General features: G+C 39.0%; 1 protein-coding gene across 8 annotated transcripts in view; it reads left to right on the forward strand.

Annotated features, from left to right (window-relative positions):
• LOC105467667 (cation channel sperm associated auxiliary subunit beta) overlaps window positions 1-25389 on the forward strand; it is a 191387-nt gene that overhangs the window by 63003 nt on the left and 102995 nt on the right. For all 8 annotated transcript variants that reach the window (XR_011625621.1, XM_071099705.1, XM_071099702.1 and 5 more), the window contains 5 exons: window positions 2767-2916; window positions 13879-13974; window positions 14114-14232; window positions 15841-15873; window positions 23787-23853. Coding sequence is in view for 7 of the 8 variants with exons in the window: in XM_071099705.1 (XP_070955806.1) it covers window positions 2767-2916; window positions 13879-13974; window positions 14114-14232; window positions 15841-15873; window positions 23787-23853 (465 nt within the window). In the remaining variant the exon portion in view is untranslated. The remainder of the gene's footprint in view (window positions 1-2766; window positions 2917-13878; window positions 13975-14113; window positions 14233-15840; window positions 15874-23786; window positions 23854-25389) is intronic.

Here is a 25389-nt window from a genome sequence, read left to right on the forward strand (position 1 = left end):
TAATTCCAATACTGTCTTTGGGACTCTGATAGTTTGGTATCCTATGCTACTTTTTAAGTACTGAAATATCAATATAAAATTGTTATATCAATTTTTAAAAGATCTGAAATCTGAATCATTTACAAATTGAGATGCACCTAAAATATTACATACTGTATTAAAATGCTAACTTACATTTGTTTAGAATGTACTGAGGTATAATTGCAACAAAAAGCTTCACAAATTGGTAGATCTTTGAAACCGCCAGGTGCAGAGATGAGATTGATCTGTTTGAAGAACTGAAAGGAGATTAGTGTTGCTGAAGCATAGTAAATGACAGAGTGGTGGATCATGAGTTTGGAGAAGCTGGCAGGGATCTTGGTAAAAAGTGTGGACTTTATTGTAATTATGATTTAGAGCCATTGGGATATTTTAAGCAGAGAAGTAATAAATTCTGATTTATCTTTTATAATGAAAAGATCATTTTGGCTGCTGTGTAGAGAATAACTCTTGAGGAAGGATAGCAAGAATGGAATAAAGGAAATTGGTAGCAGTTGTTGCAGTAGTACCCCTTGAGAAGGTCTGGAGTAGATGGACAGTAGCATTAGCAGTGGAGGTGGTGAGCAGAGCCTTCAGAATACATTTTGAAAGTAGAGCTGCTATGGCTTCTTGGTGGACTAAGGTGGGGGAAAACAGAAGTAACAAGGATGATGCCTGGATTTCTTACTCAAACATTCAAGTAGAGGATGTTATCATTCACCAAAATGCTGAAGACAGGAGGAGCAGACACTGGGAAATAGGAATCAAGAGTTAAAGCTAGAGTTAGAAATCTTTATTCACTCCTGAACTCAAAAGAGAGTGTAAAACCTTGTCTCTATTTCTTTATATCCAATCCACACCCCAAACCACTCATTTATTTCCATCTCCTCCACGCTACTCAAACTGCTGCTAATCATAGTCACCAGTGACCTTCATATAGGTCACTTTTCTGTCCCCTTTTTAGCTTCTTAGTAGCTGTCAAAACTTTTAATCACTTCTTTGTTCTTAAAATGCTTAAGATTTTACTACCTGACTTCAGGAGCTTGTATATAAGTAGGGGGGCATTGTCAGCTCAGTGATGTCCAGTGGTAGGCTGAAATCTCCCTGACCTGGGTGTGAATGGTCTGCAAACACATACTACACCCTTTGCCCCACATTTCTTTAAATTCTGGAATGACTTCCTGGTGAATTAGTGTAGTTAGAGATTGTGTCTTTTTCCCTTCTTGGCTGTCCCTGTGCTGCACTATGTCTACCCTGATGAAAAGTTAGCTTCTTGCTTTGCACAAAGTGAAAAAAATATCACACAAAGTCTTTGGGTTTGTAGCAGATTTTGTTGAAAGGTGGGGAGACAGAAGAGAATGTAAATAGCTAAATAACTGGTTATTAGTTATCTCTGCTCTTAAAAGTGCTTTGACTATTTTTGAAATTCACATAGCAGTAGTCTTTCAAATTGCCCTGGCTTACTTTTTGTACTCTTTTTTGTTTCTCATTTTTTTCCAAAAGAAAAAAAAACCCTCCCTTTTTTAATGCATGAAAATTCAACTTTAGATCCAATCCTTTGCATATCCAAAAGTAATATTTTAAGTTTTAAAATTTGTGAAGCCTTGTCTGATGATGTTCTTTCAAAAGGCTCATTGTCTACCCTGGTCTGGTGAGGAAGAGTGTACCCTGATTCTTCTACTTACAGTGAGTGCAGAGTCCTATTGGAGCACCTGGGAGGAGAGCCTCACTCATTCTAGGGCATCATGGAAGGCTTCCCAAAGAGGGAGACTTTCACATCGAGGACTGAAAAATAGGGTTGTGAGAAAAACAGATATTTAAAGCCCCATGAACTAGAGCCTCTAGTGGGAGGGCAGTTCTGGCAAGAAGTAAAGCTGAGGAACCAAGAGGACGTTAGATTCTGGAAGGCCTGGTTTGCCACGTGAAAGACCTTATTTGCCACTAGTGCTACTATTCTGCCTGTGCTGCATTGGAGATGCCTCACCTCTGATTGCTTTTTCTTCTGCATCTCATTTGCAACTTCTATCTTGCAGAAATCCTTCTAAGTCTCTTGACCCCTAATGATAACTGTCCCTGTTCACCACTGCTACTCTGGATTTATTCTCATTTTCATCTACCTACTGTTGTTTCAATGAGACTGGGAAGAGAACAGAAAGTAAATGAGTGGGCTCCTGAAGCAGAAGTTATAAATGTATTCTGTGATTCCGCAATTCCATTTATACAGATAGATCCTGTGGCAAATAGTATTTTTCAGCTATCTTCCAGAAATCCCTCTAAGTCTCTTGGCTACTAATGATAACTGTCCCTGTTCTCCCCTGCTACTCTGGATTTATTCTCATTTTTATGTATCTACTGCTATTTCAGTGGGATTGGGAAGAGAACAAAAAGGAAATGAGTGGGCTCAGAAGTTATAAATGTGTGTATTCTGTGATCCAGCAATTTCATTTCTAGGGACAGATCCTGTGGCAAATGGTATTTTTCAAATGTGGCCAAAGCAATCTCTCCCATTCCACATGCTGCAATGTAACCTTCCCAGCCCCCCATCAAGGGGAATTAGACTTTACTCCTTATATCCTGGAAAATAGTCACTGACTGATTTTTAACCAATGCAGAGTGAGGTAATACACCTTTTCTGAACTATAGAATGGTTTCTTTACATAGTTCTTTTAAAACCTTTGAAGGAAAGTAGCAATGTTCCATTTTCAAGGGTGCTCCCACCATTTAAACACCCAAATTTGATTTCTGCAGAACCGATTCTTCAGTGGGCTCCTGGGGTTGAGATTCCAGCAAGTGAGATGGGTAAAATATATCCACATGTGGTAGATCTCAAAGTGACAAAATGCCCCTGTGCCAATGACGTGGGATTACTAGGCTTCGTTATGGATGCACTACTTGATGGTAGGTTTACAGCTTCATTAAATGTTGATGTTGGCATTTGTATTTTATAACAGTAATGTTTAACTGGCAGCAGAAATAAATGCATAGACATAGGGAAGGAAAATTGTTTCCTAAAAATATCTAAAAATTTATTCTTCAATACTGTGTGTTGTCTGCTTGCAAGTGTGATATACTAAGTATGTTTTCTTGCTGTGACTTTTTGTCATGTTAATTGTGACTTTAGTGTGTCTCCTAATTTCCTTTATGCCATGCCCTCCATTAATATGTTACTTTCTCCCAGAGATTATCTGCTATTCCTGCCATGTATAAATAGGTATTGTTGTTCCTGAAATACCACATTACTTTGTTTATGTTTGCATTTTTTTCATTACTACTGTAATATCTGAGAGCATCTATATAGGGAAAGAAATAACTGTTTCTCTCTATATTCATTTCATAACACTCTACTACCAAATGTATGGATTTTCCACACCAGGTGATTCTCCAGTTCTCTGTGGATGACCGAGTAGGTGCCCTATGGTTTAATTCAATTCCGGCACTAGCTATCTGGAGTTAGCACAGACCCTCCTCCCTAACCAACAACAGATTAAGGGCTCAGTTCCCCAAGACTGTCCCCCAATTCAAATGCCAGTCACAAGTCCTAGGCTGTAGTTCCAATCAACTAATTATAATTTGGGGAGGTCCCACAACCCCTTCCTTGAGTTCAATAATTTGCTAGCACAACCCATAGAACTCAGGGGAACATTTATTTAGGTTTGCCAGTTTATTATAAAGGACAAAACAAAGGATACAGTAAACAGTTGGGCAAGGTCCGAAAGATTTCCAAGTAAAGGAGCTTCTGTCCCCGTGGAGTTGTGACACGCCACACCCCTGTTGTGTAGATGTGTTTTAGCATTCCAAAACCTGCACTGTAAGGATTTTTATGGAGGCTTTATCACATAGACATGATCAATTCTTTATTCAATCTCCAGCCCCTCCCCACTTCCTGGGAGATACACTGAGGGGCTGAAGGCTCCAAGCTTCTAATCATGGCTTGCTTTTTCTGGCAACCACCCCACATCTTAAAGCTATCTGGGGGTCTGTCAAGAGTTGCTTCATTAGAACAAAAGACAATCACATCACCCAGGAAATTCCAAGGAGTTTAGGGGTTCTGTATCAGGAACTGGGGCCGGAGACCAAATATTTGAACAAAGGATGTTCCTAGCACTCCATCATGCAGGAAATTGTGGGGGTTTAGGAGTTCTCTATCAGGAGCTAAGGAAAACCAAATATATATTTCTCATTATATCACAATATTATAATGTCATTACACATTTCAACTACTAATAGTATTATTCTAATTATTGTTCCTAGCTAATTGATGACCTCCTAGACCCCAAATTCAGTGAATATAAAGAAAAATAAATACATATAAAAATTAAACAATAAGAAACAAAATGTTATTACTTGTAGATAATATGTATACCTACATAAAAATCCAAAAAGATCTATAGAAAAACTCAGAACAAATATGGGCATGCTGGAAGGTTGTGAGATAGAATAACAATGTATAAAAATCACTCCACCAAGGACTAATTAAAGATTGCAATTTTAAAAATCCTATTAAGGTAAGAAATCCCAAAAAGTACCCAGGAATAAAAAAAGGAGTTGCAAGGCCTATTGTGTAGAAACTATAAAACTAATGAAGGTCAATAAAAAAGACCAAAATAAATAAGAGATTTCATGTTTATAAGCAGGAACTTCTGGTATTATAAAGATTTATTTTATAAATAAATTTACTACAAATAAAATTTATTACAAATTTATCAATCAATTCAATATGATTCCAAGAAAAATTATAACAATGTTTTTGGTTTGTGTGTGTGTGTGTGTATGTATGTAAAAATTGGCAAGCCAAACACAAAATTCATATGGGAGAATGATGCACCATGAATAGCAAACATAATTTTAGAGAAAATAAAAAGAACAAAAATTTGTCCTAGCATGACTTATTATAAAGTAACAGATTAAAACAGTATGCATCAGTATAGGGATAGACAAATAATCTTGCCCAAATCTTTGACTTCCTAATGGCTTACAGTCTGCTTCTGCTGAATTCCTTTAGTTTTACTAGGTTGGTGCAAAAGTAATTGAGGTTTTTGCAATTACTTTTAATGGCAACAACCATGATTACTTTTGCACCAACCTAATAAATGTGTCTTTTTCCACTCTCTGCTGTCATATGCTACACTATGTCAATCCAGATAGAAACTTGGCTCCTTTTCTTATCTTGTTCTGTGAATAGGAGGTCCTAGCCAGGACCTCCTCCTCCTCCTCTTTATCCAAACACCAATACCTACCTTACTTCCGTGAGCCACAGGAGAGGGGTCATTCTCAACTCCTCATGCTTGATTCTGCCTTACAAATGAAAGTCATGGGAGAGAAGCAGCAGTCTTAATTCCTTGGGATCACACTCATGAGGCCACCTCAACCACTCAAGAAAACAAACAACGTCAGCAACAGGTTCTTTAGGTGAAACCACCTTTTCCCCAACTGGTCACCACTGTGCTGAAGCAAAAAAGGAAGTTCTCACAGTATCAAGCTGTGACTGCCTAAACCAGCAATCCTTTTTTTCTTTTTCTTTTTCTTTTTTTTTTTTTTTTTTTTTTTTTTGAGACAGGGTCTCTCTCTGTTGCCCAGGCTGGAATGCAGAGGCACAATCACGGCTCAACCTCCTAGGCTCAAGCCTCAACCTCCTAGGCTCAAGCAATCCTCCCACCTCAGCCTCCCACGTAGCTGGGATTACAGGTGCACACCACCACACCCAACTAGCAATTCCTTTGTGAGGCCTTGTTTGTCCTCCTGGCCTTCATACTGCATGGAGTTAATGGTGGGAACAGCTATGCAGTAGCCCCATGTACTCCAGTTTGGACTTATTACCCCCTTTCCTCCTCTAGGATATTCTTCAGATATAAACATCAGGTCTCCCATCAGTTACCAGAAACATAAACCTCCCTAGATCGTTTCTGGTTATCCTATCCCACATACTATTCTGATCATCCTCTAATTTGATTCAAACTTTTATCCCTCTCTATCCACCCAAATCCTTTCATTAGAATTTGTGGCCTGTCATTAACAAACTCCCCCATATCACTCACTTTTTTTCTGAATGGTCCCTTAACTTTCTTTCCATAGAGTGCCTGGTCATCCCCAGATGACATTCTTTCCCCTCAGCCCTCCCACATATCACATATCTCAAAACCCAGGTGGGGGTTGTTGTCTTTGCTCCTTAGGATTACTGCTTAATCATTACTCCTTTCATCTTGTTTGAAACATGGAACTTTTTTGAACTCAGACTTTACCTCCCTCTAACTCTTCTTGGTTGCCAGCATTTGGTGACCTCCTCACCACTCACAGTCATTCATTTACAAGTTTAACCTCTGGGTCCCTGCCTTCCTCTCCACTTGACTTTCATGACTATTTTTGGTGACTTCACCATCCATATGGATGATCCACACAGTAAAAAGTACCCAGCTTCAAGGCTTCTTTTCGTACAATGATCTTTCCCCTATCTTACTCCTATGGTAGTATTCTTCTTAAAATTTTTTATTTAATAATTTTAACTTTTATTTTAGATTCGAGGGGAAGTACATCACCCTGATACCAAAACCTGGCAAAGACACAACAAAAAAAGAAAACTAGAAGCCAATATTTTGATGAACATAGACAGAAAAATTCTTGACAAAATAGTAGCAAATAGAATCCAGCAGCATATTACTATGCAGCCGTAAAAAAAGAGTGAGTTCATGTCTTTTGCAGGGACATGGATAAAGCTGGAAACCATCATTCTCAGCAGACTAACACAGGAACAGAAAACCAAACACCACTAGTTCTCACTCATAAGTGGGAGTTGAACAATGAGAACCTATGGGCATAGTGAGGGGAACATCACACATCAGGGCCTGTCGGGGGATGGGGGCAAGAGGAGGGATAGCATTAGGAGAAATATCTAATGTAGATGACGGGTTGATAGGTGCAGCAAACCACCATGGCACATATACACCTATGTAACAAACCTGCACGTTCTGCACATGTATACCAGGACTTAAAGTATAATAAAATAAATAAATAAATATTATTAAAATAAATAAATAAATAAAATTTTAAAAATAAAAATAAAAAATAAAAAGTTAATTCAAAGCTGGGCACAGTGACTCAAACCTGTAATCCCAGCACTTTGGGGAGGCTGAGGTGGGCAAATCACCTGAGGTCAGGAGTTTGAGACCAGCCTGGTCAACATGGTGAAATCCCATCTCTACTAAAATATAAAAATTAGTAAGGCGTGGTAGCAAGTGCCTGCAATCCCAACTACTTGGGAGGCTGAGGCAGGAGAACCTCTTAAACCCGGGAGGTGGAGGGTGCAGTGAGCTGAGACCGCGCCATTGCACTCCAGCCTGGGTGACGAGCAAAACTCCATCTAAAAAAAAAAAAAAAAAAAAGTTAATTCATCACAATCAAGTAGGCTTCATTCCTGGGATGCAAAATTGGTTCAACCTATGCAAATCAAGAAATGTTATTCTTTTTGCTTAGGAATACTTTAGCTATTTGCGCTCTTTTTTGGTTTTGTATGAATTTTAGGATTTTTTTTCTAATTCTGTGAAAAATGGTGTTGGTATTTTGATGGGAATTGCATTGAATCTATAGATTGTTTTGGGCAGTATGGATGTGGGAGAAAGGGAATGCTTATACACTGCTGGTGGGAATGTAAATTAGTACAACCTCTATGAAAAACAGTGTGGAGATTCCTTAAAGAACTACAGGTAGATCTACCATTTGATCCAGCAATCCCACCACTGGGTAGCTACCCAAAGGAAAAGTCATTATATGAAAAAGACACTTGCACACATATGTTTATAGCAGCACAATTCACAATTGCAAAGATGTGGAACAAACCAAAGTGTCCATCAACTAATAAACAGATAAAGAAAGTGTGGTATACATACACCATAGAATACTACTAAGCCATAAAAGGGAATGAAACAATGTCTTTTGAAGCAACTTAGATGGTGCTGGAGGCCATTATTCTAAGTGAAGCAACACAGGAGTAGAAAACCAAAAACCATATGTTCTCACTTATAAGTGGGAGCTAAGCTATGAGCAAGCAAAGGCATACAGAGTGATATAACGGACTTTGGAGACCCAGAATGGGGAGGTTGGGAGGGAGGTAGGGATAAAAAACCACACATTAGGTACAATGTACACTACTTGGGTGATGGTTGCACTAAAATCTCAGAATTCACAGCTACATAATTCATCCATGTAACAAAAAACTACTTGTACCCAAAAAGCTATTGACATTTTTAAAATAACATAAAAATGTGATTTACCATATAAATAGAACTAAAAACAAAAGCTATATAATGATCTCAATAGATGTGGAGAAAACCTTTGATAAAACCTAACATCCTTTCATGTTAAAAACTCTCAACCAACAAGACATTGAAGGAACAGACCTCAAAATAATAGGAGACATCTATGACAAACACACAGACAACATTATACTGAATGGGCCAAAGCTGGAAGCATTCCCCTTGAGAACCAGAACAAGACAAGGATGCTCATTCTCACCTCTTCTATTCAACACAGTACTGGAAGTCCTAGCCAGAGCAATCAGGCAACAGGAAGAAATAAAATGCATCCAAATAGGAGAGGAAGGCATCCAATAGAAGAAGTCAAACTCTCTCTCTTTGCTGACAGTATGATTTTATACCTAGAAACCCCTAAAGACTACCAAAAAGCTCCTAGAACTGGTAAACAATTTCAGTAAAGTTTCAAGATACAAAAATCAATGTAGAAAAATCAGTAGCATTCCTATACACCAATAGCATTCAAGCTGAGAGCCAAATCAAGAGCACAATCCCATTTACAATACCCCACTCCCACACACACACCTCCCTAGGAATACATCTAACCAAGGAGGTGAAAGATCTCTACAAGGAGGAGTAAAAAACACTACTGAAAGAAATCATAGATGGTACACACAAATGGAAAAACAGTTCATGCTCATGGATTGGAAGAATCATTATCATCAAAATGGCCATACTACCCAAGCAGTCTACAGATTCAATGCTATTCCTATCAAGCTACCAATGTTATTTTTCACAGAATTAGAAAAAACTATTCTAAAATTCATACGGAACAAAAAAGAGCCCAAATAACCACAGCAATCCTAAGCAAAAAGAACAAAGCCTGAGGTATCACATTACCCAACTTCAAACTATACTGCAAGGCTGCAGTAACCAAAACAGCATGGTACTGGTACAAAACTAGACACACAGCAATGGAACAGAATAGAGGATCCAGAAATAAAGCCACACCCCTACTACCATCTGATCTTCAACAAAGTTAACAAAAATAAGCATTGGGGAAAAGACCCTATTCAATAAATGGTGCTGAGTTGGCTGGCTAGCCATATGCAAAAGAAAAATGAAACTGTATCCTTGCCTTTCTCCATATACAAAAGTTAACTCAAGATGGAGTAAAGATTTAAATGATTATGCTCCTCACCTTGTCATCTCTAATGTCAGTGTCCCTGAAATCTGTAGTACCTGCATCTTACACTCTGTCCACTGCCTCTTATTCTTTCAGTCTGTTCTAGTACTCACACTTCAACATTTCTTTGATCTCATTGAGATCTTAATCCATTGTCACTACCACTTTTTTTCACTACCCAACATCCTTATTTTCCTCTGTTCTCACCATAATTCTCAGAGTCCATCTTTTTAAATACTTTTGTAACTCCCTTGCCCTTCTTTTTCTTCCTTGCCTGCCCAACCCCAACTCTAAAACCACCTCTGCTCCTGTCCTGGAAGAGCAGAATATTGCTGGGGAAAAACTGCATGCTAGTCTCATTTTGACATTTCACTGACCAGTCTCACTCTAAATTCATGATCATGAATCTTAAGTGGGCACTCAGCACTGCCTATAAAGCCTACTGCCTATAAATCCTATCACTCTTCCCTCGTATATTTATTTTCCCACTCTGCAAAATAAATTTATCACACTTCTTTCCACTCCTCAAATACTCTTCCCCTCTTACTCTTGGCTGTTCATTTATATAATACTTAAGAGAAAATAAAGATTGATTATAGAAACCACATTGTTGCAACTGGAAATGTGCCATCATACCTGCATTTGTATGCTTTCCCTTTTCTGCCTCTTGCACTGTAAGAAATGTCTCTACTGCAATCAAAGGCTACCCCTCAGCGCTTGTGTTCTGGATTCCATTCCTTGCAGTCATCTGAACAACCTTGCTCTTGCATCTGTTGTGCAATTCTCATTTTTCTCTCCAACATCATCACACTCTTCCTCCTCACTGGATTGTCTCCATTAGGATAGAGACATACCCTAATATCCCCCATCTTAATTAAACAAAGCCTTCATTTATCTCGCTTTACTTCCATCTCCCCTTCTCTGTTCCCCTTCAAAAAAAAATATTTAAGGCCAGAATTTAGTGTAGATGATGCTGTTTTTCCACCTCCCGTTTTATCTTCTTTCCACTACAAATCAGACTCTGGTTTCCATCACTCTTCTAAAACATTTCTTCTCAAGGCCACTCACAATTTCCATATTGCCAATTCCAACAGCCAGTCTTTTATGCCCATTCTACTTTCCTTTCCAGCAGCATTTAACACAGTCGACCAGTCTCTGCTCAAAACACTTTCTTCTTTTAGCTTTTTTGATAATACTTTCAAGTTCTTTATCTTTTCTCATTGGTCACTCTTTAGTTTTCTAGGAGGGCTCCTTTTTGGTGTGACCCCTAAATGCTGATGAACCTAGGGCTTTGTTTTTGGCTCTCCTTCCTTAAGTTACCACATTCTCCCTCTGGAAGACTTGCCAGTCTGATGGTAGTAATGTCATCTTCAGGCTGATGATTCCCAAATCTGTATTGCTGCTGCTGACCACCCCTTTGAAACAAAACTACTCCTCTCTTCAGCTGTCTATTATGCATTTCTTCTTGATGGCTAATGAGCATCTCAAATACAGCAAGTCTAATCCAGAACTCTTGATTCATCTCCCTCGAAAAATCTGTTTCTCTCCAGTATTTCTCATCCCAATTAGTATTAAATTGGTCAGAATTGAAATCTAGGACACATTCTTGACTGCTCTTACCCTCACAACATTCCCCGACTGTGCTGTCTCCAGGGTCCATCCCCAATGTGACCACTTCACTTCTCTGCTAAAATCTTAGGTCAAGTCAACTTTTTTTTTTATTAGACTAATTAACAGCCTTTTAAGTGATCTCTCTATTTCCATTCTTGTGCCAATACAAACCAGCCTCCAAACACCTACCAGAATGATGTTCTCAAGTATAAACCAGATCACATCACTTCCCTGCTTCCAACACTCCTGTGGCTTCCCTTTGCCATTAGAATAAAAGCTAAACTTGGCCGGGCGCGGTGGCTCAAGCCTGTAATCCCAGCACTTTGGGAGGCCGAGACGGGTGGATCACGAGGTCAGGAGATCGAGACCATCCTGGCTAACACGGTGAAACCCCGTCTCTACTAAAAAAAAAAAAAAATACAAAAAAAAAATACAAAAAATTAGCCGGGCGAGGTGGCGGGTGCCTGTAGTCCCAGCTACGCGGGAGGCTGAGGCAGGAGAATGGTGTAAACCCGGGAGGCGGAGCTTGCAGTGAGCTGAGATCCGGCCACTGCACTCCAGCCTGGGCGACAGATCGAGACTCCGTCTCAAAAAAAAAAAAGAATAAAAGCTAAACTTTTCACAACGGTCTGCATCAGCTTCTGGAAGCCCTGGGATAGTTTGTCACAGAGAGTAGCCTGTAACTTAATTTTAGTCTGTAAATATTAACCAGCATAAAGTGTTTATTTTATTATTTCTGCATTAAATAGTCATTTTTTGCAAGAATCTGGTCATGTGATAGCATGCTGGACATCTATAATTATTCCCACTTAAAATATTCCACTGTTAGGCTGGGTGGTGGCTCACACCTGTAATTTCGGCACTTTGGGAGGCTGAGGCGGTCAGACCACTTGAGGTCAGGAGTTCGAGACCAGCCTAGCCAACATGGAGAAACCCTGTCTCTACCAAAACTACTAAAATTTGACCAGACATGGTGGTGCACACCTGTAATCCCAGCTACTCAGGAGGATGAGGCATGAGAATCGCTTGAACCTGGGAGGCAGAGGTTGCAGTGAGTGGAGATTGCACCACTGCACTCCAGCCTAGGTGGTGGAGTGAGACTCTGTCAAATTAAAAAAAAAAATTCCACCATTATCTGTAAAACTAGACTTAACTCTCAGAAAGGCAAAGTTTATCTTTAGTTTTCCTCTTCCTGGAAAAAGTATACAATAATAAATAACACTTCCTTCTACAGCTTTCCTTAAACAGAAAAGAGCTAGCAGTTAAAACTCACACTTCACAATATGACTCGTTCTACAAATGTCCTCTTTTGGAAATAAAGTATATGCGTTAGATTGCCAAGGGTCCTTAGCCTCCCCTCCTCCCCAGCCCAGTAGTTATGTCCTTTGACAAAACTTCAGATCAGCACCTCACATTTAAAACACAAAAGACTCCAGACATTCCTACCTAAGACCAAGAAAAGATGGGGTCGGGGAACAAAGTACTTTTAGGATTTGTGATGTGTTCAATCTTCTTCATTTACAAGGTTTTAATGAAACTTTAGCAAAAGTTTTTTCTATTTTTAAAATCACAAATAAAAAAGTAAATCATAGTTTTTCCTCTCTTGGAGTTTACATTTTAATTTTCTTCTTTGGAGTTTTAAAAAATTATTATTAACTAAAATTGTATTCCTGAAATAGGAGCATCTTTATGCTTAGAAGGGTACTGTTAGGGAGGAAAAATTTTCCTCTGTTCTCTTATGCTTAGTGAATAGGGCTCTATAAATTAAATCAACAAATAACAGATTTTTTTTTTTTTTTTTGAGATAGGGTCTCTCTTTGTCTCCCAGCCTGGAGTCGCATGATCATAGTTCACTACAGCCTTGACCTCCCAAGCTCAAGCGATCCTCTCACCTCAGCCTTCTGAGTAGCTGGGACTACAGGCATGCACTACCAGGCTAATTTTGCATTTTTTGTAGAGACAGGGTTATACCATGTTGCCCAGGCTGGTCTCAAACTACTGGGCTCAAGTGATCCTCCTGCCTCGGCCTCTCCAAGTGCTGAGATTATAGGTGTGAGCCACCATGCCCAGCCCAAATAACAGATTAACAGGATAAAAGGCACAAATTTTTTTTTTTTATTATTTATGTGCATGGCAGTCCACAAAAAAGAAATGAAGCTCAAGTGGTTAAATCAGGAAATTATGTACCATTTTCACAAAGGAAGTGGATTTAGGAATCAAGGAACAATTAGCTGTAAGGAAGTTGTGACTAGAAAATATATAGGGGAACTAATGGCAGATAAGGGCTCCCTATCTCCAGTGATAAAAATGCTCTTTTTTTTTTTTTTTTCTGGTACAAGGGGCAATTTATGCTTGCTTTTAAGCAGATAAAGGGAGGGTAGAGACTGCGTTTATTGATTCTCAATTGCCTTCAGGTAAAAAAAAAATCCTTGAACCAAAGTGGCATATTTTGGTGTGGCATATTCTGATGCCCTTCTATGTAAAAAAAGATACAGTACAATTTGGAAGATACTTTAAGAGAATGAACCAATACCTTAAGAGGATTGATTTTAAGGGCATATTATTCCCAGCAGTAATCATTCTAGGAGTCAATCAGATGGTTGGCTAATATTATGTGATGTAACTTTAAGTTACTTCATCTTTCCAACACTTGGGGAAGTGAGAGTCAAAGTGCTGAGAGGGAGTTGAGGCAAGAGAGGACAACAAGTTGGAAGATGGAACTGACTCTGGGCTCTTGCCCCTGAAGGCCTAACACCATACAATTGAGTGACTCACCTTGTAAAGTTGCCTGGCTTTAATTTTCCTTTTCTTTCATGGCAGGTGTTTACGTAGGCGTAACCTTTTGTGGATTCTGGCATTATTCTGATACCACATGGTTTAACATGACAGAGGCTATGTATTCCCTACTTGAAGGAGGTAACTCCTCTAACATTGCCTTCATCTTGAGCATTTTACTTATATCAATATTTGATTAATATCTATAAATTGTCTTTGCTTCACTAAGGAGCTCACTTTTTTCTTAATTTTTAATCTATGGTATGATTTCTTGGTTTAGAACATGAAGACCTTTCATTGGTGGATATGGTTTTAACAAATCATTTTTTAGTCGTCCTCACCTCTTTGGGCCTTTTTATAAGTGAAGATCTTCGTTATCCATCACACCGCATTTTATCGGTATGTAAACTGCTTTGTAACTAGTAGCTAACCTTAAATATCTTCTGTGACACAAAAAGAAATATTTAATACTTGAGTTATGTGTGGTGTATCTTAAAATTGAAATGCTTCTTTCTTTGGAAAAACAAAGGCATAATACAGCAACTTTTTCCTTTGCCTCGTGGTGTTGAATATGTAATTTGGAAATGGTGCTAGTTTTATTGCTGTATGAATTTATAGTAAGTTTTAAATATATACATGTAGAAAAGATCTGTCTACCTACCTATTGATTGATCCATTTATTTATAGCTATGTATGTTACCCAAATGCTTTAAGGTAATTTATAAAGCCACATATAGTATTACAAAGTAACATAAGTGAAAAGTAAGTATTGGGATTGAGCAAAGGGAAATACACATTTAGGTGAAGATTGTTAATATGCATATATCATAAAATTCTTAAACATGTTAACAAATACCTCTCAAAAATTACCACAACAGAGATGAGACCAGCAATAAAGACTTGGGATCTGCAGGAGAAAAGATAGAGGGAAGTAAAGAAGGGGAAATGGTATTGATTGAGAGGCAGATATTTTTTATACGTGGTAATTATTATCTTTCTTCAGGTATAAGAATATTCACATATACTTGAACCTTCTTCATCATCTCTAAGAAAGTACCATTTGTTGCTCAGATGACTAGTGGATCTGGGTGTTTTTTTTTTTTTTACGTGCTTATTATATAATTGCTAAAACAGAGAGCTGAAACCAGGAATGCTACAATGGCTTAAATTCAAAGTGCAGAGAAGTAGACAGGGATTGTATATTATAAGTCCTGATCTCCAGACTACTCTGGGCTGGGCAGAAGAAACAGAGTGGCAAAGGAGAAAATAATAGGTTGAGGGTGTGCCTTCCTAAACCCAAGTGGGCAGCAGACTTGCATATGCCAGCACACTTCCTTTTTTTTTTTTTTTTTTTTTTTTTTTTTTTTTTTTTTTGAGACTGAATATCGCTCTGTCGCCAGGCTGGAGTACAGTGGCGTGATCTCAGCAGGGAGTACAGTGGCGTGATCTCAGCTCCCTGCAATCTCCTCCTCCTGAGTTCAAACAATTCTCCTGCCTCAGCCTCCCGAGTAGCTGGGATTACAGGCATGCACCACCACACCCAGTTAATTTTTGTATTTTTAGGAGAGATGGAGTTTCACCATGTTGGCCAGGCTGGTCTCGAACTCCTGACCTCGTGATCCACCTGCCTCAGCCTCCCAAAGTGCTAGAATTACAGGTGTGAGCCAACGCACCCGGCCCACCTGCATACTTCTTAATTCTTCCATTTAAATCATTAAAAGGCATGGTTTTCTTCTGGAATCACACTAAGGTATAAGTAAATTAATAAAATAATGAAATAAGGCAAAGACTGATGGGGAAATTCCCAGGATATTGTATAAACTATATCAGAGTCTGCTTTTAATGTTTGGCTATCCTAACTGCTAGGATAGAAAAAACATATAATTTTGGTATAATTTTTTTCAAGGAATGTATATGGTTTATTTCCTTTGGTATAATTTAAATTGCTATGTTTTGTTAGGCCTTCTGATATGCAAGCAAATATTAACGTTTTTTCTTTTCTTCTAGTTTTCCAGAGCAGACTTTTGTGGTTTTGAAAGGGTAAGAAGCTTTACATTTCCCAGGGCTGGTTAGAAGATATGTGTTTACTTGGTGACTTGAGATGAGATGCAAGTCAATAATTCACAATATATGTTATTCCAGTTACTATATTATTTATAGTTTAAACAAAATATATAAATATATATGAATTTATAGCATATATTATTTTTATATATATTTGTAGCAATCATTAAGCAGTGCTCGCCTCCTCTGCTTCAAAGGAAGAAGTGCTCCTCCCTGTTTCAGAGGCCACCCTCACCTCGTCTCCTATGCTATGTCCAGGCTAGCTGTGGTTGTTCAGTTCAGATTCTGCACAAGGGCACTTGATTGAAGACAGTAGGTGCTGGGGTCTGGCTAACATTTTACTCCCCAATCCATCTACCCAGGCGTAAGTCTATCCTACTTGGAGAGAGGAGTATCTTTTCTAACTTACACAAAAATGTCACATAATCTAGTCACTGGTCTGCTTCTGGCCTTTTGGGGGATTTTGTTCCATCAGTTATCTCCTCTGTATGTTAAAAAGTCAAGTTTTGTGATTAATGGACTAGGTCATTCCCATCAGAATATAAGCATGCTTCGGTTGGAAAACCACAAATGAAATCATGAGTGTTCCTAGCCATTTGCCATATGCCCTCCCTATTCTGTCCTCATAGAGTGAGCAGATGGCTATGAACCAGGAAGTTGGCCCTCACCAGGCACTGAATCTGCCTGCACTTTATCTTGTATTGTGCAGGCTCCAGTCTGTGTGCACATGTGCATGTGCACATACACCCACATTCACACTGTCTGTGAGAAAGGAGCATTTATTTCTCAGGAAACACATAGAACTGACTAATTGTCATACTAATCAGAGGACAAGCAAAGCAGAGAACTAAGAGAGCCAGATGGGCAAAAATGATTTGTATTATAAAGAACAGAGGAAAATAACTGTCAAAATAGAATTCCATACCTAGCTAAACTAAATAACTCAAGAATGAGAGTGAAAAGAAAATGTTCACACCTAAAGACATTGGGAGGGTTTACCATCCAGAAATCCCCATGAAGGAGTAGGATGCCAGAAGCAATGAAGAAAACTAGAATGTAAGTTCTAAGACCTAGGAGAGCAGGAGCCCTGTCTATGCTGTTCGCTACTAGATCCCAGTGTCTAGAATGGCACCTGACACAAGGTATGTACTTAGTAAATATGTGTTCAAATAATGGAATTGGTATAAAAAGTAAGTTATGGCCAGGTGCGGTAGCCCACGCCTGTAATCCCAGCACCTTGGGAGGCTGAGGCAGGTAGATCACCTGAGGTCAGGAGTTATAGACTAGTCTGGCCAATATGACAAAATCCCATCTCTGCAGAAAATACAAAAATTAGACAGATGTGTTGGTTCACGCCTGTAATCCCAGCTACTCGGGAGGCTGAGGCATGAGAATTGCTTGAACCCAGAAGGCAGAGATTGCAGAGAGTCGAGATCATGCCACTGCACTCCAGTCTGGGTGACTGAGCTGGACTCTGTCTCAAAATAAAAATAAAAATTAAATAAATAAAAAATAAGTTATACATTTTGTGTTTAATAATTGGATGGAACCAAAACTCTAGACAATATAACAAGGAGAAATGGCAGTAGTTTTCAGTGGATAATAAAGCATTTAAGACCTTTGTAAGGAGAACCAATATGGGGAATAAGTTAAGAATTTGTTAGAAAAATATGTAATTCAGCATATATGTTAAGAATTGAAGGATAATTACCAAAAAACTAAAATAAAACAAAAAGAATATAACCTAAAGCTTCCAAACCTCCAGAGGAAGGAAAACAAGATTAAAGAACAATCCATCTATTCTACAAAAAGGAAGAAAGGAGAGGAGAGATAAAGGTTAAAGAATAGAAAAACTATGAGGTAAAACAGTAGAAATAAATGCAAATATCTCAGCAATTACAGTAAGTGGAAAGGAACATTATAGGAAACTGAAGAAAAGCTAATAAATATTTTTAAAAGTTACACCTAAAGAAGAATCACACAAAAAGTAAAATAAATGGACGGAGGAGACTGTGACCTTTAACTCTGTTTAGCTTTCATCTTCAGCCTACCTGCCCCGCTAAGTCAAAAGGCTGCTGGGGTCACTGGACAGCTGGGCTCACTGGAAGCCTGCTTTGAGGAATCTCACTGAGGAGATCTGGCATGCCATTACCTCACTCATGAGTTACCTAAGAACAAAGTGCTTGGCAACACGGAGCGGGGAGTAGAGGACTGGAAGGTGAAGGATTCTGGAGGGAGTCTGACTGGCAGAGCTCCACGAACTCCTAGGGAAGGGTTCTCTCAGTTTTGGGAGTGTGGCTGAGGGTGAGGCTGGAGATAGGCCTACCTGGAGGGCTGCATTCTCCCTGTGCCTGCGGTAGGCAGGCTGAAGGAGACCTGGAAAGAAGGGAGCCCCTTCTGTTTCCAAGGTGGTGGCATGGCAGCCCAGAGGGCTACAGACCACTTTGCCATCTATTATTCCAGTTGTCAAACTTCGAGGTGCTCCACAAACCATACCTGAGCCCATACTTCAAGGCACACTTAAGTAGCCTGGCATTCTGCGAGCAAAGATCATTAGAATAAAACTAGAGTTGCTGGTGGATAAGGCAACAATTGAACAAGAATAACATTTTTAAATAAAATCATTTCACAAATACCCAATGAGCACCTACTCTGTGATTACCATCATTAGCACTGAGATATTAGCAAGAACACAGTCAATACCAATAAAGAGCTTCAAGCGCAGCATAAAAATACTTCCTGGGACTGAATACCAAAATTTCCATTAAAAATGGAATAAATTGAAGGATAGAATGACCACTGTTTAAATGCAGAGTAGTGGCATGGAAAATCAAGATGAAGAAACTTCTCAAACCATCTAAGGAACATCACTAGAAATCACGAGGGCAAAAGTGAGCCTTTGAGGAGAGATCCAGAAGCGCTAACAGGTGAGCAAAAGAGTTTTCAGACAAATTTAAAAAGGAACAGATATAAGACAGGCAATAATAACAAAAAAAAGAAGAACATTAACTCAGATTAAGAAAGTTCCAAAGCTATATATTATAATCCACTAAATTCCAGGGAGCACTGAAAAAATGTAGGCATATCCAAGGAATATTCCTCAATTTTAAGGTTAAGGGGGAAATATTACAAGTATCCAAACAGAAAGAGCAAAAGCAAAATATACCTCACTGGTATTAGATTTTATTTATACAACAGTAGAAGCTTGAAGACCATGAAATCAACATCTACAGTCTATTTAACACAGAAGAACCAAAGTCCAGAATTTCTATTTCCAGCCAAGAGATTATTCACCTTTCAGATTAAGAAAGTATACGACCTGGTTATCCCAACTAAAGAAAATAAGAAAGAACTTTAATAAAACAAATGAAAAAGAACAGACATTTCAATAAAGGGGAAGAAAACAAGGAGAGGACTAGTGATGAGAAATGCTTGACTGTTTCTCTCATTTTATCTCATATTTATTCGTGTGTTTTCTGTCTATCCATATAAATAAAAATGGAGTACTAGATAAGGTTTTTTTTTTTTTTTTTTTTTTTGAGACAGTCTCCCTCTGTTGCCCAAGCTGGAGTGCAGTGGCAATCTCGGCTCAGTGCAACCTCCACCTCCTGGGTTCAAGTGATTCTCCTGCCTCAGTCTCTTGAATAGCTGGGATTACAGGTGTGTGCTACCATGCCCAGCTAATTTTTGTATTTTCAGTAAAGATAGGGTTTCACCATGTTAGCCAGGCTGGTCTCAAACTCCTGACCTTGAGTGATCCACCTGCCTTGGCCTCCCAGAGTGCTGGGATTACAGGCATGAGTCACCGTGCCCAGCCTAGATAAGGATTTTTGAACAGAGACATCTTAGCCAATGTGAGCTGCTATAACACAATTACCATAGACTGGGTGGCTTATACACAACAGAAATTTATTTCTCACAGTTCTGGAGCCTGGACAGTAAGATAAAGGTGCAGGCAGATTCAGTGTCTGGTGGGGGCTGCCTTCCTGGTTCGTAGACAGCCATGTGTTCACTGTGTCCTCACATGGCAGGGGGCAAGAGACTCCCTGCGTTCTCTTTTATAAGAGCACTAATTCGATTCACTGAATCACCCCCACATCAAATAAGGGTACTAATTCCATTCACCTTATCACCTCCCAAAGGCCCCACCTCCCTCCCATAAAGCCTATAGCAAGAAAGGACATGTAGCAAGGGAAATGAGAATTTTCAACACCTAAAAATTATGATGTTCAAATAGGTAATACATTCACATAGTTAAAAACTAAAAAAGTTACAAAAAGATATAGACTGAAAAGTCTCTATCCCACCTCTCTGTATATTCACCCTGATTTTTCCTTGTCCCTTACAGGTAATCTTTTTTTATTTTATATCTTTTCAGTGTTTTCTAATGGAAATTCAAATAATTAGGAATATATATATACTTTTCTTCCTTTTATTATACTATAAATATATGTATTTATGCTGAATTATTTTCTTCACTTATCAATAATTATCATAGGAAAAAATCCGTATTAGTAAATGGAGAATAGCCTCTTTTTCTTTTCTTTTTTTGTTTCTTTTTTACAGCTACAAGTATTCCATTGTATGAACTAACCACAGTTTATTTAAATTATCATCCATTGCTGGATGCTTGGGTAATTTCCCAATATTTTGCTATTACAAATAATGCTGCCATGAATAATTTTGTACCTAGAAATTTTATGTGTCCAGACATGTAGATACAATACATCCTAGAACTTGACTGGAAGATCAAGGGATAACTGCTTATGCAATATTTTTTTAAAATCACGAATTGCCCTTCATGGAAGTTTTTACAATTAGCAAGGATATTATAATAAGTCCTATTAAACTAAAATATCTTAGTAAAACTCAGGGATGGTTGATAGTGATGAGGGAGAGGGGAAATACAGTGTTCCGAAGGTAGAGAGGTGCTGGGATTGGGGAGTGGAGGAAAGGGGAAAAGTGAAATTATTTTTTATTTTTTTATTTTTTTTGAGACGGAGTCTCGCTCTGCCGCCCAGGCTGGAGTGCAGTGGTGCGATCTCGGCTCACTGCAAGCTCCGCCTCCCAGGTTCACGCCATTCTCTTGCCTCAATCTCCTGAGTAGCTGGGACACAGGCACCTGCCGCCACGCCTGGCTAATTTTATTTTTTTTTAATTTTTAATTTTTTTTTTATTTTTAGTAGAGACAGGGTTTCACCGTGTTAGCCAGGATGGTCTCCATCTGCTGACCTCGTGATCCACCCGCCTCGGCCTCCCAAAGTGCTGGGATTACAGGCGTGAGCCACCGCGCCTGGCCAAGTGAAATTATTTTTAAGGGTATAAGGATCTATCTTTAAATAAGACCTCTTTTACTAATGATTGAAGCAAAGGTGTTCAGAATGAGATATATGTGGGTGTTTAGGCAGGTAATTGAACGAGTGAATACTTAATGATTTATTCATTCAGTAAATCTCATCCATTCAACAAATATTTGTTGAGCACTTCCTATATTCAATGCTTATTCAGACAAGGAGGATTCCATAGTGAACAAGACAAAGTCCCTACTTTCATGTAGCTTAACATTCTACTGAGGGGGTTAGACCATTAAAAAATACACAAACAAATACATAATGTGATTTTAGATAGTAATAAGTGCTTGTTGAAATTAAAGCAGAGTAAGAGAAAGAGTGAGGGGAAGATAATATTCTGTTTTAAATAGAGTGATTAAAGCAAGCCTTTTCAAAGAGATGAAATTTAAGCAGAAACTTGAGTGACTTGGAGTAATTATTTTGACAGAGCATTTCCAGGCAAAAGTAATAGGAAGTATAAGATCCCTAAATTGGGGGTTTGGCATGAGATAAAATCTGGTAGTTATCCACCAAAATCTGTTTAGTGGCAACAGCAAGGAATATGGATCACTTCTTTCAGGATAAAATTAAAATTCTTGTGACACACAAAATGCTTAATGCTTCAGCCTGAGCGTACCTGCCTCTACCGGCAGCCATCCTGCCCCTACCTGCAGCCATCTGCCTGGCCATGCTAACCCACTCACCTTCCCTGAATGCGCTAACATTTCTCACACCTCAACTCCTTTGCATAACATGTTTTGTCTTCTTAGCATGTACTCCTTCCTCCTATTTCACTTAGAGAATTTCAACTCATTCTTCAGAAATCCCTCCCTGACCACCAAGGTGCTCCTGTGCACAGTCCAAGTTCTCAGCACAGATTCCTATCATTATCACCCTATTTTGTCTGTTGAGCCCCCAGACTAGCCTCACAAGATTTTAGGTTCCGGTCAAGGTCTATCTTATTTACTATTGTATCCTGGTAAGTTACCACATGGCCTTGCACATAGGCAGTCTCGATGAATTTATTGAGTCAATGGGTGAATAAATGAAGACAGACTGGATTCAGATTTTGGACTAACTTACCAGCCATGTAACATAAAACTTTGAACAAGTTGTATAACTCTCTGGACCTCAATTTTGTCATTTTAAAATGAGTCTAACAATATCTACCTCTTAGAAATGAGGTGATCAAATAACATTACATATGAAAAATTTCAGCACCGTACATGGCACAATGTAGATACTTAAAAAAATTCATTGGGAGCCAGGCGCAGTGGCTCATGCCTATAGCCCCAGTGCTTTACAAAGCCAAAGCAGGAGAATTGCTTAAGTTCAGGAGTTCTAGACCAGCCTGGGCAATATAGTGAGACTCCTTTCCCTCAAAAAATTTAAAAATTACCCAGGCATGGTGATGCACACCTGTGGTCCCAGCTATTTGGGAGGCTGAGGTGGGAGGATTGGTTAAGCTGAAGAGTTTGAGGCTGGAGTGAGCTATGATCATGCCACTGCACTCTAGCTTGGGTGACAGAGCCAGGACCCCATATCAATCAATCAATCAATAAAGTGACTCCTCTGTCAGTGTGGTGGCTCATACCCATAATGCCAGCACTTTAGGAGGCTGAGGTGGGTGGATCACTTGAGGTCAGGAGTTCAAGACCAGCCTGGCCAACATAGTGAAACCCTGTCTCTACTAAAATACAAAAAAAAAAAAAAAATTAGCCAGGCATGGTGGCTAATAATCCCAGCTACTCAGGAGGCTAAGGCAAGGAGAATCACTTGAACCTGAGAGGCGGAGGTTGTAGTGAGCCAAGATCGTGCTACTGCACTCCAGCCTGGGCAACAGAGTAAGACTCCTTCTCAATTAAAAAAAAACAAAAAACAAAAAAACAAGTGTCTCCTCATGTGTTCAAGTTTTATCATTAGAAATCAGCAAAGGCTTCTGCACACAAATCATACAGATTATATTATTGATCTATAAAAATGTAAGAAAGTCCTGCTTACGTCCCAACAGAAATTTGAAGGTCAGAATCTTCCTATAATAAAATAATCTCAAATTGTTGCATTTAATTAATATCCAACATTTATATCCAACATATTCAATATATTTGAAGCTTCTCTCTCATGACCAATTTTGAAAACCTTTTTCCTGTTGCTCCTTGCTGCTGTCAGGCTTCTGGGAATGCTCCTTAAACCCAGCTGCCACTAATGAGGATAAAAGATAAACATGTGGCCCATTGTAACTGTGCTGAAAGACTAATGACTTCTGGTAGCTTCTGAAAGACAGTTCATAGACAAAGGCATCCTCCATTAACATACGCTAATTCATGTGTGATTTCTTTTCTTTTTATGCCTTTTTTGTGCATTGTTCAAAATGTATATTCCTATTTCTTGTCCTCATTCTACAATCTTTCATTTTATTTGCATACAATTTTTGTCTCTTTATTTGCCTCACATTCCTGAACTATCAAACTTTGAAATTTTTTAGTTTTTTCTATCTTATATCTTAAGATATCTTAAGTCTACATATTGGCTAAGTGATATTTTTATTTATTCATGTAGGTTGACTATGTGAAAGGAAAATTGTGGTATAGTGAAAGATGTTTTGCTAACAGAGAGCACTTTGAAGGTAAATTTTGGTTAAAGATATACTGTATTAAAAGACTTTTACATATACGAGTAACAGAATGCAAGCTCAGCCTTTGGAATGGTCTTTTAAGATGGCCAGGTTGTAGACCAACCTCCTTGAGGTAATCTCTGGAATTTCACAGCTGAGTCTCCATGTCTGATTTGTCTCAAATTTAGACCCTGGAACTTCTAAGCAATCACATAATTAGATAAGCCAGCAGTGCAAGGGAGTGTCGGGTGGAAACCAAGAATTTCAAACTATGTTTCAAGGCAAAAACAAGAAAGGAAAAAACAGTTTCAAAAATGCATTTTTAACCTAAGCCACTCAGTTGCAAATTTCCATTGTGAAATTCCATTCCATTTCTATGGAAAATGGGTGGCATAGTTGATCTGGCTACTTCCTGCTGAGGAGGGCTGTAGGTAGGAGGTACCAGAATGGAATTTGTCCACCTGGAGTTGGAAATATTCTCAAGTTCCTAGACTTGCAGTAGGAATTTGCGGGAGCGTTATGGTGCAGGGACATAGGAGTTTCTGAGAACATCTTTCCTGCATCCTTGTGCGGAGTATACAACAGCAATAAAATCCACAGCAGCTGAAGAGGACAATGAGCAAAATTGTGCTATGTATGAAAGTCTTCCATGCACTAAGGGGCTGACTAAACCAATCTGTTATTGGGAGAAGGCATCTATAGCAGAATATGAGTATCCAGTGCATGCATGGCTTAGGTTATGTTGTGAGAATAATGTAGTATATATAGACAACAGTCTTAATGCATTAGTGCCGCTTTAGGCTGCAGTCAGGATATCTACAGCCATATAGTTTTGTAAGGTCACTTGCCTAATCTGAAAGTTTCTTCAGTAAGAAGAGAGATGGCATGGTGGGTGTTATTAAAGGCAGTAGCCATATGCTTAGTCAGGGCCTCTACTTGTAATTCTACATCTATGGTCACTGCCTGGGGGAGAAAGATGGCTAGTGGGTAAAACCACCAGGATGCCCATTTTTGACAGTGGTATCTGGCGTCTGTGCTTTTCCAGTTGGCAGGCAGAGTCTACATGGAACAGGATTCATCCTGGTAGGTAAGGGTACTCCCAGATGCATCTGCCAGTCCAATCAAAGGGTAGGAAGGGCCAACTGTGAGTGCCACAGGCCCACAGCCAGTCCCAGAGGGAAGGGTTGGCTCCATGTGAGAAGGAGCTGTTTTGCTACCCCAGCCATATAATTGCTAGTCAGTTGAAGAGTCTGATTACATTGCTGGGGAGGTAATCATCCCATGTTACAGGTGTTAGTTTGAGGTGTGCTGTGGTTGTGGTGTTCAGTGCATAGTGATGCTTGACCTATTACCTGTATTTGTACCTCTGTCAGCCATCTGACACGATTGTGTACAGCATATCCCAAGGTGGAGATGACATTGACCTACTTGCGACTTAGTTGAAAAACATGTTTCCTGATTTCCTGGCAAGTAGGAAATTCATGAGGCTTATGATGAGATGAGTTATGGCCATGAAAGGGAAATGGGTGAAGTGCCCCATACCAGGTA

This window comes from Macaca nemestrina, chromosome 7, assembly GCF_043159975.1.
Source record: "Macaca nemestrina isolate mMacNem1 chromosome 7, mMacNem.hap1, whole genome shotgun sequence".
In the NCBI taxonomy this organism is placed as follows: domain Eukaryota; kingdom Metazoa; phylum Chordata; class Mammalia; order Primates; family Cercopithecidae; genus Macaca; species Macaca nemestrina.